Below are 20,465 nucleotides of genomic sequence, written 5' to 3'. Positions count from 1 at the left end.
GGGCGCTTCATTCACATTAGCACCCTGCCCTTCTCCTTTGCTCACTGTTTTATCCTAATTCAAATCTTAGCACTTATCCTAACCACAGGAAGAACCAGCTACTTTTATTCCACATCTACTGAAAATGAATTACACATAGGACCATGAAGTACAGTGGAGAGGAAAAAAAATATGTACTTTTCTAAAAAATCTTCAGTATGACTTGCATAAAAGGCTGAAATTACTAAAAATGTATCCTAATCTTTAAGACTGAGAAATAATTTTCAATTAAGTCTTTTTTTGTTAAAAAACAAAGGTACACGTTTTTCCGCATCAACTTAAGTAAATCAATATGCATATATCGATATGCATGTCATGTCCCCACTTGACATGGAAGTAGCATTTAGCATTTTTCCCAAGGTTTTAATCATTTTCTCATCTTTGCTGACAGTAAATGAGAACAAGTTAAAGTTCTTTTGGCATAGTAAAATCTGGCAGAATGCTATAATTAGGCTAACTGTATTTCACATTTTGGATAAATGAAAATGTATAAAGGTTTAGGGTCATATTCACAGATCAAGATAGCCAACAGTTGTAAGTTGCTGTAAACCATAGCATGGCACCCTGTTTGGAAAACTGAAATTGTAGAAGTTACAAGTAGGAAGTAACTTATGGTTTTCTCCAACTCTTATAATTTGCAGATCTACTGTTTTATGGAAAGAGAGAAACACTACAATCTGAGTCCACTGTAATCTTATTAGCCTAAGTTGAAATGTAGCTTTGTAATATTAAGAATTAAAGAATAAAGAAATCAGCAAGCAAGTTATATTAACAGGATGAAAAATATTTAAATTATTAAAACAAATTTTGGGAAAAAGGAAAGAAATACAAATCTTTTATTACAAATGTATTTCATTTAATTGAGGAATCTTTCTCAGCAAATCCTTGTTGCTGGACCCTGATGCTTCCTTTGGTTGAGGACTTTAAGAGAAGCTGTCTTTCTTTCCTTTTCTTTTTACTTTTTTGGCCATGCTGTGGCATGTGGGATCTTAGTTCCCCAATCAGGAACTGAACCTGTGATCCCTGAAGTGGAAGCTCAGAGTCCTAACCAGGGGACCACCAGAGAATTCCTTCTTTTAATTTTTAATTCAAACTTCTTAGTCATTCACATTTGCCCTCTATCTCAATTGGTGTTAAGTCACTGAAAATTTCCTGTACTCACACCAATCAGAAATCAAATCACTGTCTAGTCAAGGAGAGAAGAATGATATATCTTCATATTTTAAAATGAATATAGTATACTGTTATGACTGCCCTGCAGCTGGTGAGGAGAAAGGGGAAAATGTTTCAAGTTTGTTCAGAGAGCTCAGCATCTGTGTACTTAATTTTTCTACATCCTACAGACTTGGTCACACCAGGACTGGCTGTTATTTTGTGATCAAGTCCATGGTAGGCCAGAGACATGGTTAACAAGCATGGCAGGCAGGGGCAGGAAAGCCTGTGCCCTAACGCCCCTACCCTTTCAAGGTGCTTCCTTTGGGGGAAGGAACATCAAGGAATGTCAGGAATGTTCCAGGCCACAGGGGAACAGGAAGCTGTATATCACTGGTCACTTAAACCATTTTAGAAAATAGAAACTAACTGGAGAGTTTATTTTTGTTGCATTTTTTAAAAAAACAAAAAACACAGAGCAGTTATCCTGTTCAGAGACCTCTGAGATTCCTTAAAAACTGTGATACAGGCTCAGATTTCCAGGTTGGCCAAATAATAATATCCTCCATTCACTAGGGTCTATTGTGTCAGGGACTTCACTGTGTTCTCATTTAATGGGTGGGGAGGAAAAAAACAGCCTGTTTCACGTTTATTGTGTAGAAAGGAAAGACCATCAACAACTTACTCACTCACATCCCCAGACACACACAAGTAAGTCTGAATTCAAGATTGGGTAAACCATGAAGAGGCTATAAAGTTAATATTTAAGCAGTAAGGGGCTAATCCATCGACATGTCTGGGGAACTGGAAAGGGTTTGGTTTGTTAATGGACAACCTATATTGGCAAAAGATATGCTTTGTTATGATAACCGCTAGCCTGTTTTCTAACAAAGTTTCCTGCTCTGAATACTATCTGGTGGATGACCTCCAACCAGCGTTCAGCAGCAGCAGTAGGGCTATGATGAACAGAGGTCAGGAGAGAGAGCTCCTTGCGCTTGAATCTGAACAATCTTTTAGCCTGTGGTCTTTGTTCACGCTCCTTCACGCCTTCTGCAAGCATGCCCACTCGGTCTATTCGCCCTTCTGCAGAAAATCAGACTTAACCATCTTCAGCTCTAACTTTTGACCTCCAGCTGCCAAATCATTAGCAGCCCACTCAATCATGTGCATAGGCATTTAACTTTTAAGGGACCTTCATATTGCTTTTCTTAGTCTATTCTCATCACAGCTTCATAGAATATAATTATATTCCTTTTAATACTAAGAATGGGTGTCTAAAGTAATACCAAATAAAAACACGCAACAGAAATGCAGTTTCGATTCATAGGATGTGACTGCCGCAGTCTGAAACATCCTGCTTCCAAGAATTCAGTGGCGTTCTGGGTAAGTAATGCTTTCAAGAAGGTTCATATTGTTTTTCTTTTGTGCAACCCTGGGAGGTTAGAGGTATCTGAGAAGCTGCATAGCGGCTGGGATGTAGACTCCGCTGTCTCGCTTGTGTACCTGTTCATTTCTTTATTCCTCAATTCAACAAATCAACAAATATTACAGCCCCTAAAACCCATGGCAGAAACCAGTGAGTGAAACAAAACCGTTTTCCTGGGGGAGTTACATTCTAGTGAGAGAGGCAAACAGCACTGTACACACACCAAGACAACAGTAAATCACATTGTTACAATGTGATCTGTATTGTGAAGAAAAGAAACAAGAGCAGGGTTAAGGAAAACTAGGAGTGCCAGGAAGGTGGGGGGAGACTGCAGCAGTAAGTAGGTGGCCAGGCTCCCTCTAATTGACAAAGTGAGGTTCACACAAAGAGCTGAACTAGTCTTATTTCCGAGTTTATCCGCTGGAGGGACAGGCAGATGAAGAAACCAGTGCAAAGGCCTTTGGAGGTGAGTGTGCCTGGCAAATCCCAAGAGGAGCAAGGTCTATGTGACCAGAAGCGAGGAAGCAAGTGAGACGGGGAAAGGAAAAAGCGACAGACTATGAAGGGCCTTGAAGCCCCGGTAAGGACTGTGAGAAGCCCAGGTGGGTTTTCTGGAGAGAAGACTGATGTGACGTGTTCTAAGAGGATCGTCTCAGGGACTTCGCTGGTAGTTCAGTGGTTAAGACGTCACCTTGCAATGCTGCGAGTGTGGGTTCCATCCCCAGTTGGGGAGGTAAGATCCCACATGCCTTGGGGGCCAGAAAAAACAAAACGTAAAACAGAAACAATATTGTGAAAAAAAAAATTAATAGGGATCTTAATAAAAGGTCCACATCCAAAAATAAATAAATAATAAAAGGACTGTTTTGTCTGCTAAGGGACAAAGCAGATGGTGACCTTTCAAGAGTATTAATAAAAGATGAAGATGAGGATGGCTTGGAAAGTTAGCAGGGAGGTGGTGAGGGGTTTTCATGGAAGGTACCCCCAATGCCCACATACAGAGCCATGAGAAAGGGCATAGGCTGGCTTCTTTTTCTCACCCCTGAATGCTGTTTCCTAAACCACAGACCACAGGTAACCTAATACTAAAGATTAGTATTGTTTTCACATGTTGGTGAAGGTTCATTTCAGTTTTGATAATGATGCATCCATGCCTGTCACATTTCCACTTCACACTGTAATCTCTGTTAGTATCAGCCACAGCTCTATTTCTTGAGGGGGTGAGGATGGTGGGGGAGGTAAGTGGATTTGCTTTCAATTTATTCAATTTATTATAAACTCTGGTGCTGCACTCAATGTTCCTGCCACCACAATCCACTACCATCACTGGTGACATGGTGCCAATGAAACATTTTCATCCCTTTGTTTCCTCCTAGAAAATTTAATAAGTTAAAGGGAAGTTACTTCAAATAAAGATGCCTATTGTCTTTGGATGTGGTGGCTGTTGTTCAGTTGCTAAGTCCTGTCCGACTTTGCGACCCCATGGACTGCAGCATGCCAGGCTTCCCTGTCATTGACTATCTCCGGGAGTTTGCTCAAACTCATGTCCATTGAGTCAGCAATGCCATCCAACCATCTCATCCTCTGTCGTCCCCTTCTCCTCTTGCCCTCAGTCTTTCCCTGCATCAGGGTATTTCGCGATCGGTCGGCTCTCCCCATCAGGTAGCCAAGATGGGATGTGGCAGAGATCCCTTTCTTAGCACAGTTGGAGAACCCCTGTGTCAGGGACACAATCAAATTTAGCTGCAAATGTACCAAATGCTCATTTTAGTTCTGATTTTGTAATCACTGCATAATACTCCCTGTCATAGTCATAGTAAAGACAGCAAGAACTGGGTATCAGAGACATTGCCCTGATAGTGAAAAAGTGCCCTGATCATTCTGATATTCGTTCATTTCCTCAATCTCTAGGGGTGACACATAATTCTAAGGCTCAGGATACAAAAAGAGAAACCATCTTCAAACAGTAACAACTATGACTACCTCTCTAAGCAGACACCCACGAATGGCATTTAGTCAATATATAAATGTTCAGCTCAGTTCAGTCGCTCAGTCGTGTCTGACTCATTCTAGCGAGAAAATTTGGTGGGTGTCCTTTCATCAGCAAAAAGGCAATTTATCTCTATAGCATTGACAACCCAAGATAAAAGTAAATTAAGATCTACCCAGTCACTGCCCTATCACTGAAAATCCTATTTTATATGGAGCCAGCAATGCAGTCACATGAACTGACTGTGATTTATATGATGGGTGGCAATACGGGTAATTGATATATAGGGGATAAAAACCTGTAAAGGAAGATTTGATGAAAAAATTTCATCTTGCAACATGGCAGAGTGTATAGACTGCCATCCCAACTTAAAAAAAAAGAAAAAAAGTCTATTCCTCCAACTGCAAAATAACGAAAATCCCTAATTCCTTCTAAGCTCGAATATTTATCAAGTCCTAGTTAGATGAGACATTTATAATGAGCAAATAAAGTTTGTGATCCTTACATGTGATACTGGACTCTACAAGAAAAAAAAAAAGAACAAAGGCACTTCCATGGATATGCCCTTGTATCACGCTTGTTTTATAGTCAGTGCAGTCATAGTTGGCAGATTATCAATGCACTGTGTGGACAGAAGGTAATAAAAATGTTATCTGGGCTATGTTTACTCTAGTCAAGCTTCATTTCTTTTTTATGTTTTATGGACAAGCACTGCTGAGGGAATTTTGTCAAATATGTGAAATGAGATGAATGCTGGTATGATTTTTATTAATATCTACATCCTGTTTAGCACAATGCACCAAAACTTAAGAGCAAGTTCAGTCTGAATCTGAAAACCATGTGTGAAGTCACAGTAACATTCACTGGCATTCAGGATGTCATAAGCTTCAGTTACTGTATTTTTGTCAACCGAGGCTCCATTTCACTCATGGTGGACCATAAAGGGATGACCTGGCACAGTCACTTGACACTCAGGAGATGAGTTCAAAAAGTCAAGATATTCAGTATTGTCCACTTTCATAGAGACTGTCGATCCCTGGGTCAGGAAGATCCACTGGAGGAGGAAATGGCAACCCGCTCCAGCATTCCTGCCTGGAAAATCCCATGGACAGAGAAGCCTGGTGGGTGGGCTACAGTCCATGGGGCCGCCAAGGGTTGGACACAGCTGAGCGACGCACATAGCCACGAAAGCCGATAGAATTCTTAGCCTCTATGAAGGTCTTCAGGATAAAACTAGTTTCAGTCTACGTCAGTCTCGCACAGCAATCTTTCCCTTCACTTGTGCATTTTGTTTTATTTAATTCTGGCACATCCTTGAGTCTCATTATATTGATAAAACTGTCAACTTATTGAAGGCAAGTACTGGGTTAAATTTGCTGGTGTCCCTCGAAATTAAAGTTAGTAGCAACATGTCCCAGGCTCAACGGGCTTATTAAATCAGGGGTTGGCCTGCTGGTCTCTTTTGCTAAATAAAGTTTTATTGTAACACAGCTGTATCTATTCATTTACCTATTGTATGAGAATGCTCTCACACTATTACTGCCAAGTTGAGTACTTAAAACAGAGACCATTTTCCTGCACAACCTAAAATATTGACTTGCTGGCCTCTTATAGAAAATATTTGCTGACTTTCTTTTTCCTGAATTTCATACTTTTATTATGGTAAAATATACATAACATACTATATACTATATTCACATAACTTAGAGGTTATTTTGTATGATGATTGTGATGGAACATAATGTACATAATTTTAATTTATTTATTAAACTTTTTATTTTATATTGGACTGTGTGTGTTAGTTGCTCTTTGCGACTCCACAGACTGTAGCCTGCCAGGCTTCTCTGTCCATGGAATTCTCCAGGCAAGAATTCTGGAGTGGATTACCATTCCATTCTCCAGAGGAACTTCCCAACCCAGGGATCGAACCCTGGTTTCCTGCCTCGCAGGCAGATTCTTTACCGTTTGAGCTATAGGGAAGTATTTTATATTGGGATATAGCCAATTAACAATGTTATGATAGTTCAGGTGGACAGCAAATGGACTCCGTCAAATATATCCATGTATCCATTTCTCCCCCCAACTCCCCTCCCACCCGGGCTGTCACATAACACTGAGCAGAGTTCCTCGTGCTATATAGTAGGTCCTTGTTGATTATTCATTTGAAATACAGCAGTATGTACATGTCAGTGTCAGATTCTTTAACTATCCCTTTTCTCCGTTGCTGACTCTTACTGAGCTATCCACTTCTTCTTCTTTGGAAAGAGCTAAGGAAGAGAGCACACATATAAGAGCATTTTTTACTGTTCTCAGTAAACGAGATTTTTTTTTTTTTAATGCTAGTTTGCTGAGCAAATCAATTGTTTTCAATCAGCGTTTTTCACTGTGATAGTCTGGTGGAAAAAAGCATTGCTTTTATCCTGACAATTTCTGGATCCGAAAGACGTGGCTTCTCATACTTGTCAATGGAACAGAATTTACTGGCACTGATGTGACACGTAATTTAATGCACCATTGTGTCTTTTAATGCTTTTAATTGTTTTTAATAATGCTTGGCAGTTTCATAAGAAACATCAGAGTTCCATTAGTATGAGAGAATGTGCTAACAGGAACTAATATTTGCTCTTTCACAGTCAGAAGAACAAGAATGGTGAAGAACAATGTTTCGAGTCTGGCCAAAGAAGAGATAGCCTTGGCGTTATGACAGGGCACTGCAAAGCTGGGACAGCACCTTCTATTCAAAGGCCACACAGTGGGTTATTCACTGCTTGCAAATATTGCACTGCTACGGCAATAACCTCAGAGTTTGGGGACAGTGGTTTGGCCTTATCTGATACGTTCCAATTCCTTTTATATTCTCTGGAGGTGTACTAGTCTATTTTGTGCTCTCTGGATCATTCTGATGTGCCTAGAAATCAATCTTTACCCCCTGCCTCCCCACCCCAAACCAGCATGAGGTTAGACCTAAACCTTTGCACAGACCCTATGGCCATGAGCACGATCCCAAAGTGCATCTTAGATGTCAAGTCATCTGTGTAGCAAGGCCCCACGGCCTCTCTACAGATGGCCCTTCTCTACCATAAGTTGGGCTTCTATGAACCCCGGATGAAACAGAAGAGGCAAAGCAGGCACACCTGCAACCCAGGGCTTTGCTGCTTTATTCTCTGCTTCTCTGGCAGTGCTTACACTGAAGCAGAAAGCTCAGAAGAGCAACTGTAACCTTTCCCTTGTGTGAATGTGCGTTCCATCACTTCAGCTGTGTCTGATTCTTTGTGACCCTATAGACTATAGCCCACCAGGCTCCTCCATCCAAGGGATTCTCCAGGCAAGAATACTGGAGTGGGTTGCCATGCCCTCCTCCAGGGGATCTTCCCCACCCCCAGGGATCGAATGCACACCTCCTGTGTCTCCTGCATTGTAGGCAGATTCTTTAACATTGAGCCACCTGGGAAGCCCAACTTCTCCCTTACCTTGCAAATACAGAGAGCTGGGATAGTGGACTGACTAACTGAATTTCATAAACCATCTTTGAGAACTGGAGGCTTCTGACACTTCAGCAATGCCCTCAAGTTTATGGAAGGTTTACCTGTTCTACCAGCCTGGTTATGTCTGAAACCAGATGTGGGCAAACTACTAGTCTAGCATCAGGGGTTCTAAGTGGGGTGCCATTTGTACTCCACAAGGCACTGTGGCGAGCTCTAGAGACATTATTAGTTATCACAGCTGGGCTGGTGTCACTGTCATCATGGGTAGAGGCCAGGGATGCTGCTAAACATCCTCTAAGTGCAGGACGGCACCCACAATGAATTAAATGACCCCAGATGTCAGCCGTGTTAAGGTTGAAAGACCTTGAGTTAGATGTCATTTGTGCCTCAGCCCCACTGCAGGGGAAGGGGCCAAAGATGAGTCATCGGTCCTTCCCTTTGGCCAGACCCTTTGGTGCAGCTGGCTGACTAGAAATTGGCATGGTACTCTTTGAGATTAAAAGCATCTGCTTGCTTTTGAGATGCAGTCTAATGGGAAGAACACTAGGGAAAAAAAGATCATACTCTCATGTTTGAAACATGAATTTATCAATAAATATTTATGCAGAAATTTTATTGTTCATAAACACTGCACTGGGCCAACTGAATGTGAAACCTTGGCATCGTCCTAACCCACAAAACCCAGGTTTCATAAGATTTTTAATCCCAATGGAAAGGGGATTTTTGTAAAGGATTCAAACCCATAAATTCATGAGTAAAATGAAAGTTCTTAGCCTCAGGTCTCTACCCTCTTACTTGCAGTTTATTATTTTTAAAAACATATTGCATTTTTTTCTTTATTTTTGGGCTTCATTGGGTCTTCACTATGGTGTGCAGGCTCTTTCTAGTTTTGGCATGCAGGATTAATTGCCCCACTGCATGTGGAATCTTAGTTCCCAGACCAGGCATCAAACCCATGCGCTCTGCATTGCAAGGTGGCTGTTTAACCATTGGACCAGCAGGGAAGTACCTCTACCTAGGGTTCAGATTCTCATCTATGATAACAAAACCAAAAAAATAATGAAGTGTCTCTTAAAATTTCAGTGTTCAAAAATGGTTTTATGACAAAGATTTAAAATCTAGAAATGCCTAATTATAATAATAGGAAGTCTTGATAAGAAAATTACTGTATTCATAATGAAGACCATCACATTTTTTCTCCACGCAAGCAATCACCTTATCAGTTTAACTGAAGAGCTTTTTCTAGCTCGTTTCACACTTATTATTTGACTAGCAGCAACTCGGACTGAGAAACCTAGATTACCCACCTTTGTGAATCGAGATGTCCTCCAATTAGCCCTAGGTTGGTGAAGCAGCCACGAGCAAGCTTCAGCTGTTGAATCAAAAGGGCTTGTTCACCTTTCGCAGTTTGGTTCATTTTCTCTAACTCCAGCCTGCTAACTGCATTTGACCTCCAGATGACCATGAGTTTTTCAATTCAAATGTACAGCTTTGCTATAAATAAGAGAGCGGAGCTGTGCAGGCTATAAATAACTAGAAATTATATGCTTTCTCCTGGCTGTTTGCACTAGCACTGCAAAACCCTTCACTTTCAGTGATTGAACAGCCTCTGTAGGTAGACAAGAAAATATAGCTGCCCAAATCACTTCACCCTCTTAGAATGGAAAGGTGTTAGGATCCCAAACACAGTACAAGTAGAAGGAAAAAATGACTGGGAAAAAGAAAATTACAACAGATTGTCAATGTCTGTTGCAAAGACTTGAGAAAACAAGTACTCCATGAAAAGAAATTTATTGAACGATGATGCTCATTCCTAGTAATGAATAAAAATTGAAAAAGATAGTTTTTTATATGCTTAAAGTGATATAAAATGAAACTTAAAGTAAAAATAATGACTGTTTTTGTAAAAGGGTGGGAAAGATTTAGTTTATTGATACAGGCTGTATTCATGGCATTTAGGAAAAAATGATTTTAATATTTGTCATCCATTTCCCACAATTTTCTGTACTCTTAAAATGAGCTTCTATTTGCTAACCTAGCAAACAGTATCAGAAACTGTTGGCCATTTGGAGCACAGGTCATAGCCACAGTATCATTTAGGTTTAAAGCTGGTCCTGCCACCTGTGATGCTATGATGGCTGGGGACAAGTCACCAAAGCTCTTAAAGCTTCATGTTTTTTCTTGCATGCACGAAGGAAATGAGGAAAATGGACATAAAATTCCCAAGAAAAGAGATGATCTATGAAAAATGCCTCATAAAATGCAACACTCCTTACAGCTCAATGTACTCTCAATCTCACAATATAAAATCTATAGTTTTTCCTCATCCTTCTATGTCTAGCCATTTGCCGTACTTTCAACTAAAATTTATCTTTTTAAAGACAAGATCATTAGCTTCATCAATTGTGAGACTAGGTTTTTTTTCAGGATGATAAAGACAAATGCTAACTTTCACTGTATCTAAGCTACAACTCCAGCTGTGTCTCTCCCTCCAACAACCATAAGCATCAATGTTTTCTATCATCCCTAACCTAATGTTGGATGAATCTGTTTTGGGATATAATCCAAATTTTAAATGAGTGATTATGTATTTGACACCACATGTTTTAAACAAAGCTAAACAGATAAGCCAATTGAAATCATCACAATGCACAGATATTATAAGGCAGGTTGATATAGCATTTCTTTATAAAGTGCTTTTGCTGCATGTTAATGATGGAATCAGAAGTTGGGCACGTCTTTCCCACTAGTGGTGCATTCAGGGAGGGGAAGGAGAAGTCTTGAATTCTAGAAGTGACCGTTCACTTCCTAAAGCCTAACAGCTGTCTGTAAACACACATACTTGAAGCCTCTGCATACGCATTAGTTCACATAGTTAGTACAATGCATGCACATTAAATGCTTAAATGAGTCACTTATACACACGGGCTCTTGCTAAATCACAGCATCTTGTGAGCTTTAGGAAGTAAAATAGTAATGCCAAATAAAACACAAAACAAGGCTGTATAAACAATATTTTATAAAACCATATGAAATAAAGAGGAAACGGATTAGAAATAGCTAGGTCAAAGCTCTTAGCCCGACACTGCAAGTTACCTGGCAAAATCAGACGGAATTACAAGCAAGGCAATGGAAATAAACATTTCTGTTCAAAGACAGGTGTTTAAGAAACACAAAACCATGCAAATGTGAGGATGCTGGGGCTACAGTCCAGCCATGCAATATACTCCTCCCTCCTCCCTTCCGTCGAGTGAATGACAACATACGTTTAACAGGATCTTGGGGAAGAGGTTCCTGGGTGGTCTTGAGTAAACTGTGGGACACTATGGAGAAAATAAGAGAATATAACTAAAAACAAAAATAGAAACATGGGAATGATGGATGAGACTCAGTGACATGACTCGGCTGACCAAAGGAAAAAACAGAAACAGAAACATCGACTTAAAAACAAAAAGTGAAACAAATATCCCGAGTTTGAGCCATAGCACTAAACAACACGGAACCAAAGTAAATATACAACATTAGATATATTTCCACAAACAATCATGGATTGTGGATATTCTGTCTCTGATAGTACATCCCAGTGCCCTGTGGAAGCATTTCTTGCTCCCATCTAGCTGCTTAGTGTCAGCATCAGCAGTTTCCACCCGCCCTTTGGTACTCCATTCATTTCACCATTCTAAGGGCAGCCCTGGCCCTCAGCTCTGGCTACTTGTTGAGGCCTTTACTGTCCACTTATATCTGTCCACTCTTCTAACTGACCTTCAGCCTCTCTTGTTTGCTTTCTTGACATTATTACTCTATAACCCATCTCCTTTGAAACTAAGTACTGACTGCTTGTCCATTATACCTTCGTTGGGAGCATCTCTTTTGCAAACTTCTTGGCAAAGGATGTGCCATCCAGAGATTCCATCTGGTCTGTGATGCCCATGGCTCTGGCTCCCAGTTTGAGTTAACTCAAAATAGTCAAATGGAGATGCTGTGCTTTGAAGGTAATAGTTTGAAGGTAATAGTAATGTTTTTTTTCTTTTTTTGGGGGGGGTGCATAATTTCTAATTTTTTTGGTGACACCCTGAAGTACATGGGATCTTACTTCCCTAACCAGGGATCAAACACGTGCCCCCTGCAACGGAAGCTCAGAGTCTTAACCACTGGACTGTCAGGGAATTCCTGATACCTTTTAATTCTTGAAGCAAACTCACAACTATTAATAATTTTTAATAGTTCTTTCTTATTATATGTATATATTTATATACATACCCATGCATATACATTCATATTTCAAAATGTAAATACACCCCAGGGAAAGGGGGAAAAAAGTTGGACATCTGCCAGGAAGCCTCCCCCCAGCAGGGACACCAGTTAGAATCACTATAACAGAAGTCCTCTGTACAAGAGGCTCCAGGCAACAGAATCTACCACCGTCCTCCAAGTTACCTGACCTAATTAACTTTTTTGTTTGAAACTGAAGAAAGGAGTCTTCTGAGCTGGAAGCCACAGTCTTCCCTTCAGAGCCAGAGAAGAAGCCCTCAGCGCCACCAGTTCCTGCACCTGCTCTCACAGCCAGTAGCCAGGGCAGCATCTCTCACATAAGAGACCAACAGGAACTCTTCCAGCAGATTCCACTTATACCGGGCTTCACAAGAGAAGGTCTTGATGGTGCAGGCCCTTTGTTGCTTAGCATAATACTATGATCACACTGGGAAACAATTTATATAATCCCTGGTAATCGTATGCAGGAAATGGCTGTCACCCTCTCCAGAATCATGCAAAAAAGGCAGGAGTCTCTCAAAAGAGAAATGCACACTTACTGAGTTTCACTTTTACTTTATCAAGTTGAGTAACTATTCCTTGAGCAGATCACACTGCCTCCTCATGGAATAGATAGATAGATACACAGATAGATACAGAGATAGATACATAGCTAGGTAGCTGCATAGGTGGATAGAGAAATAAGATACATAGATAGACAGATAAACAGATAAGATAGGTCAATAGATAAGTAGTCAGATGGATGGGTAGGTAGGTAGGTAGGTAGGTAGATAGGGGATTTAATGTGGAAGGCTGTTAAGAAGAACAAAGGTCCCACATGTTTGGTGTGTTACCTCCAGAAAACTACCTCTGTGGAAACAGTATCAACTTCCATATAAGTCATCATGACTTCATTTATTTATCCCCCTGAGTTATGAAAAACTTAAAAGTGGAAGAGAAAGAGACTTGGCAAATTATATTTCCTGAGTCTTATGTCATGGAACATTTCTAATGCTAAGTCAGGAGTTTTCTTCCGTCTATTTCCAAGAGAAGACATGAAAACTCCATGTTGCAAACATCCCTGGGTGAGCTTAGGGACCACTGGGTCATCTCTACCCTCTGGCATCCAACGTGCATGCCCTCTACCCAATCCGGTTCCCTCCATAAACATCATGTGTTATGAGATGAAGCTCAGCCCAGGCAACACAGCTTGCCAATGCAAGGCGGGCGATGGGGCGGGGGCAGCACCATCAGCCAGGCTGCCCGGTGGAAGCCCTCATTTGCACGTGGAGTGCACATGCAGAGAGCCGAACACAGAGGTACACGGACGAACACGCAGGGATACACTGGCAGAAAGAGCGGAGAAGACAAAAGGGCAACTCCAGCTTGGCTCAGTAGAGAAGCCCTCCAGAGTCCCTAGAGATGGCAAGACGGGAGGCACCACAGCTAGTGCGAGATACACATCCACGGCCATGCTTTGATTCGAGAAAGACGGAGATGTGTGCCCAGGATGGAATGTGCCCGGGGATTAGAGAACTCGACAGAAACGTGGTTAGTGGGAGCAACACACCCCACCCCCACGCTCCCTTCGCGAGAACCAGGAAAACCAGTCGGTTACAGAGAGCAGAGTCAGTGGCGAGAAAAGATGAAAAAGGCGGCCAGGCTGGAGGGAGGTCCACTTACTGACGCTGCCACACACGGCCATGCAGTACTCCTCCGTGTCAAAGTTGTTTCGGTTGCCGCCACATCCGCCGTAAAAGAAGGGGGCGCACTTCCCTTCGGTCACATCAAAGTACCAGCGGGAGATCATTGCTCGGCATGGCCCCGTCTCGGCTTGTTCAGAGCACACCTCTAATCAGAGGAGACGTGGGGAACCACATTTAGCAAGAAAAGGTATGGCTCGCCGTTCACGCGCACGCGTTTACGTTGCTTACGCGTTAGTCCTCCCGACAGCAACCCGGGGCATCTGCCCAACATTTCCCGAGGAACTGAGTAACGACCTACCAGGACTTTTCCGGACTGGCAAATCCACTCCACAGTATTCTTGCCTGGAAAATGCCAGGGACGGCAAAGCCTGGTGCAGGCTACAGTCCATGGGGTCCGCAAAGAGTCGGACACGACTGAGCGACTTCACTTTCACCAGGACTTAAGAATACTTTGGCAACAAAGCATGTCAGGCTCCTCGGGTCTAATCAGTGTAGCTCCTCTGTACTATTAAAAAGACTCCAGCTAGAGGTGAACAGAGCTTTAGGCTGCCTTTGGATGAACAGTCAGTGCCTAAAGATTGTCTGCACGTCAAAATAATTCTCCATGATAAAAAATAAACCTCTCATTGAAAATAACTTCAAGTTTAAAGGTGAAACGATTGTTCTATCTGGTAATGATGGCAAAAAGGTTAACCTCGTGCAAACACCTGATTGTTTTTCTTGAATAACTGACTGCCTTGACTCTTGTAATTCAAATTACACATATTTTGTATGTGGTCTAGTTTTTAGAGAGACAGAAAGCCAGCCTGTTCTCTGACTGTATTTGAAAACATATATAAAACCTGAGAATGTGACTTAGAGTTGATTATGTTAAGTCTAATTAAATATGAATTTGTACCTTAGGAAAAATGTTTCCATATAATAAAATATAGGCAAACCACAATTTGTTAATACAAACCCGACACTGTTTTTTTACATTATACAGCTTACCTGCTAACATGCCTTGTCACCCTCCCCCGAATTAGGTTCATAATCCCTGGTTGACTGAAAGTATAGCAATCTGTCCGATTCTATTTGTAAAGCTACTGCAATTAGAATTTGAACTCAACCTCCTTTCTTGTTACAGATAAAAACAATTTTCCAACCCGGTTTGTGCCCCACCTAGCTAGGCTTAAGGAGAGCTTGCTGACACCTTAGCACACTCAGATGTCTTTTCTTAGTTTTACTAACATGCCAGGGGGAAGCACCCTTCTTCTAAAAGATAAAAGCCATACACAACAGTAAAGAATCTGCCAGCAATGCAGGAGACCCAGGTTCAAGCCCTGGGTCGGGAAGATGCCCTGGAGAAAGGAATGGGAACCCGTTCCAGTATTCTTGCCCGCAGAATTCCATAGACAGAGGAGCAAGAGTCAGACACGACCGAGCAACTAACACGTTCACATTTTCATGCATAGTGCAGAGATTCTTATTAATATCCCGGATAGCTTAGTCGGTAAAGAATCTGCCTGTAATGCTGGAGAGCCTGGTTCGATTCCTGGGTCAGGAAGATCTGCTGAGAAGTGATACGCTACCCACTCCAGTATTTTTGGGCTTCCCTTGTGGCTCAGCTTGGAGAGAATTTGCCTGCAATGTGGGAGACCTGGGTTCAATTCCTGGGTTGGGAAGATCCCCTGGAGGAGGGAAAGGCTACCCACTCCAGGATTCTGGCCTGGAGAATTCCATGGACTCTATAGTCCATGGAGTCACAAAGAGTCAGATATGACTGAGCAACTTTCACTTTCACATTATTCAACAAACTGATCTCATCAATTACTCAAAGATCTACAATGTTGACCTAAAAGGAACTCCTGCTTTACTTCTCTATACACACCACTCAATGCTCCTTCGAATCAAGGTAAAGGGGTGACAGCAAGACGGGAAGCTGATGCTATGCTGATGATGTCAACAGAGTAGGCAGGGGGAGTGAACACCGAGCCCAGAGGCAAGGGTCAGAGCCCAGAGGCAAGGGCAAGCCTGCAGGCCCTGGGCAACAGATATCTCAGGTGATTCTGGCTCTCTCTGGATGGCTTTAGGATGGAAATATCTGACTCCAGGAGTATCAAGTTCAGGGTCACCTATCATTCAGGTCATTTCATTTGGTACAGTTCCTTTCACAGTCCATGCTTGCCAAGCCACGAGGTGTTTTAGTTAGCTCTCTGCTGTATGATAAAAAGCTGCCAACCTGTTGACACAAGTATTCCATCCACTTGCCAATTTGGTTTCTCCCCTGCAATTATGGAACTATCATTCTAACTATCATAATAACTATCTAATGATAGTCATTCTAACTATCATTCTACAAAGGGTTAAGTTAGTTTTGGTGTAGGTGGGGTCTGATCACCTCTGAGTTACTGACAAAGGAGTGTCTGGGCTGCAGAGCTAGAAGCCACATGTAGTCCACGTGTGGGATCCCTGCAAGCCACAGCCATCAGCTGGCTCCACTCCTGGATGTTAATTCTCTCTCTCTCTCAGTTGTAAGGCATGGGATTAAGGAGGCTTTTCCCTCCTTCTCCTTTCTTTCTGGCAATGACTAGAACATCACCTTCCTAGAGCAGCAGAGCTGATTGAAATGGAATGGAATGGAATGGATCACTTTTCATGTCTCACTCATTTCTTTTTACTGTACTGCATGACTAGATTCAGAGAAAAAGAAATCTTGAGACATTTTATTTTATTGTATTTTTCAAGAGACATTTTAAATGCTTATGTTTTACGTTATTATTTTTCTGAATATAAAGCTTCCTAATCTATGGGAAACACTGAAAAAATTCAGTGAAAAATGTGTTTCATGTTAATGACTATAATCAGCCAGTGGAAAATTATAAAATTCTCCACTAAATATAGAGCATGTAAAATCAGAGCTTATATAACAGTCACCTCAAACAGAATTCATCTGAAAATGAAAACCACAGCTTCCTTTTCTCATCCTCATTTTCTTCTCAAAATCTAAGCTAAGAAATGAAAAAAATACACATCTTAAAATTATTTGCTAAATTTATTTCTGAATTTCAAGTTACCTTTGCTTCTGTTCAAAGTAAATGTTGCCTATAATAATAAAGGAGAGAATTTGCCCAGAATTGAAGCAAGGATAATTTTCAAAGAGCATGTTTCAAGTTAGGTAGAAACACAGGCAAGACAAATATTTAAGAAACTAGAATGTCTGTTTATTCATATTTAATTCTTAAACTTTTAAGGCCATAAATAGTATTCACCTAGTATTCACCTAGCCTGAATTCTGCTGGCAGGGAAGGCTCATCTCTTTTCATAAAAGCTCTATTCACCCCTCTAGACAAATACCATTTAATAAACTGAAATGCTAGTGTACACAGCTATATGAGTTTATGTGCTTAAAGAACAAGCACTATACGTACATTTTATATTTGATATTTTATATCATTTTATATTTTTCTGTAAGGTAGATCCTTGCTGATATCTGTGCTGGTTTCAACACCAAATCCCATCAATACTATACAAATATAATATAGAGAAAAGCTAGAGCAAAGCTAGAGCTTCCTACATTATATAAAATGATTATGCAATTCACTGTTCAAAATGCTTAACCACAAATAATTAACTCTGAATAGATGTCAAATTGGAGCAAAATTTTTTGTGGACAACCAAACTTAGAAAGCTAATTTTACACTTAAAAAAATTTTAACATGAAGACAGCTGTGAAAGTGGCAGCTAGAATGGAAAGAAAAATTTTCAAGAGTACAATTATCATAATGCCTTCTTAAAAAGCAGAGTTATCAGATTAGCAAGTAATTTGCTTTAAATAAAACAGCAAATAAAGAATAATATAAAAATGTAAAGCTTTTTTATTATGATTTTAATAACTGAATTTCTCAGACTCTAGAAATGTATGTGCCATAAAAATGTGCATTACATGGAATGCATAAAATTTAAATTTACAAATTTTGAGAAAGCACTTGAACAATCAAACCAATCAAACTACAGAGTTACTTATAGAAATCTGGGAATTAAATATTCTGACATTGTATAAAAAAAGAAAAAACCCAAAGTAGCATAATTCCTCCATATGATGCAAGAATATGGACACAATTAAGGTTTGTTTACGTTAAAAATGACATATCTTGCAGTTTTAAACTGGAGTAGGAAGGGCAAATATATGAAGACAAAATAGTTTTGTTTTGTAACAAATCACCTGCTTCATGTTAACAGTAAAATAAAATGAAACAATGACAGAAGTATAGAAATCTACTAAATATGCTATCTTTAATATTTCAAATAAATGTTGAATTATCTGCCTAAGCATTCAATCCATTAATAATGAAAATGGCTGAGCTCAATGCTGTTTTATAACAACTTTACTTTTCAGTCTGATTAAATTATTCCTACAATTTTAATATTACAATAGGGTGAAACAGCATGAAGCTAAGTTATTAGAATCCATCTTACAGTCTGTTGAAGAATAAGGCAAATTTGTGTTTGACTTTTATAGATGAAAATTTTACAAGTCAATATATTAGAAAACAAGTTATTTTTTAAGAGTGTATTTTTTGCACAACATGTACTTTCGATGGGAAAGAGAATTTATAACGTGCTTGCAAATAGTAATAAAAAACCATGTCCAACAGAAAATTCCTCTAATCAAGCAATAGTCATCAGATATTTATTACCTACTAATCATATTTTACTAAATAGAGGCATGTAAAATTAGGCAAGCAAATCTGAACTAAATACTTATGACAAATCTCACTTAAGCCCCAAATATGGGTTGAAATATATAAACAAATGATGGGAACAGCTGCGCATGGTAATAAAATCACTGACTCAGTACGATATGACGGGAGCCAATTTGTCATAAAGTCTCTAGAAGATATCTGTAGTTGGCTTGCCTTCTACTGAACTGTGTTTATTTTCTAAGGCTACCCAGTACATGTGTCATTCCAATTATATCCAATCCGATTCTCACATTCCTCCATGATGAAAGATTAGTTATAAAAATGCCACTTGGAAAAATATTTGTGAAGTGTTAGGCTAACCATACTCTTGCTGTTGAGCATTCACAAAAGGACACTGCTATTTGTCCTTTGTTTCCCGTTTATTATGGAAATAAACTTATTTGTCATTAAGCTGCATGGTTCCTCTGAAGAACAGCACAGAATTACAAGAAGCTCTAAACTCTGATCAGACAAGAGCCCATGTCCTTTGCTGGAAATAAGAGGAAATTATTTTTCTTCTTTGACTGAGAGGCAGGTATGCTGGGAAATCTGATTGTGTGTCCAGAAAAACAGAATTTAAACACTCTGTTTTATAGTGTTTGTCAATTTCTGGGGTGTGAATACTCCCACCATTGGTACTGCAAGCCACCAATGGCTGTGGCTCACAAAATTCCTCAATATTTTAATAATCAGCTTGTACAGGCTAGCAGGAGTTGGTTATATCGCATCATGAGAGAAAATGGGCACAGACGAAACTAGGAGCAATTATGTAGGTCCAGAAATTGTAAGGATTTGCTAATTTGCTTGCTCGTGAGAGTTGGAATTTTACAACTTTGCTCAGTAAGTAGACATAACAGGATCCTTTCGTACTTGGTGACATTTGGTAATGTAGTAAGAACGATGACACCATAGTAAGGATGGTTTCACCATTATAGATAAGGTTGGTTTCACTATTACAGATAAGGATGGTTTCACTATTACAGATAAGGATGGTTTCACTATTACAGATAAGGATGGTTTCACCCTTATAGATAAGGATGGTTTCACCCTTATAGATAAGGTTGGTTTCACTATTACAGATAAGGATGGTTTCACTATTATAGATAAGGTTGGTTTCACTATTACAGATAAGGTTGGTTTCACTATTACAGATAAGGATGGTTTCACTATTACAGATAAGGTTGGTTTCACCATTATAGATAAGGTTGGTTTCACCATTATAGATAAGGATGGTTTCACTATTACAGATAAGGATGGTTTCACCATTATAGACAAGGATGGTTTCACTATTATAGATAAGGTTGGTTTTCTTTTTTGGTTTCTTATTCTTTGTCTCAATCTGAATCTGCACAGCATGGGGGACTATCATGCTACTGGAGACTGTTCCTCAAAGTGGAGGCAGCCAATGAACCAGTAGGATCAGCATCACTTGGGATTCAGGATCCATCCCAGACCTACTGTCTCTGAATCTAAGCTTAAGAAGCACTTCAGGTCACATTAACATTGGAGAAGCACCATGACCAAATGTAACCTTTATGTGCAGTTAAAATGCCAAATGTGGGAGAAGGAAATGGCAACCCACTTCAGTATTCTTGCCTGGAAAAGTTCATGGGCAGAGGAGCCTGGCAGGGTTACATGACTGAGCATGCATGCATGAGGGTGGAGGGAGATGGGTTGGTAGCAATAAACTGG

The 20,465-nt window shown here is 40.2% G+C and overlaps 1 protein-coding gene across 6 annotated transcripts in view; it reads right to left on the bottom strand.

Moving 5' to 3' along the window:
• Window positions 1-20,465, bottom strand: part of APP (amyloid beta precursor protein) — a 313,643-nt gene that overhangs the window by 108,396 nt on the left and 184,782 nt on the right. For 2 of the 6 annotated variants that reach the window (XM_069549724.1, XM_069549735.1), the window contains exons 7-8: window positions 14,027-14,194; window positions 11,359-11,415 (exon numbers count right to left, since the gene is read on the bottom strand). The exons of 2 other annotated variants lie outside the window; for them this stretch is intronic. In XM_069549724.1, the coding sequence (XP_069405825.1) occupies window positions 11,359-11,415; window positions 14,027-14,194 (225 nt within the window). The remainder of the gene's footprint in view (window positions 1-11,358; window positions 11,416-14,026; window positions 14,195-20,465) is intronic. 2 more of the 6 variants (XM_069549746.1, XM_069549757.1) reach the window with 1 other exon arrangement.

The sequence above is a fragment of the Ovis canadensis genome, chromosome 1 (genome assembly GCF_042477335.2).
Source record: "Ovis canadensis isolate MfBH-ARS-UI-01 breed Bighorn chromosome 1, ARS-UI_OviCan_v2, whole genome shotgun sequence".
NCBI classification, from domain to species: Eukaryota; Metazoa; Chordata; class Mammalia; order Artiodactyla; family Bovidae; genus Ovis; species Ovis canadensis.
Note: the sequence above shows the minus strand (reverse complement) of the source record. Positions and strands in the feature narration are given on the sequence as shown.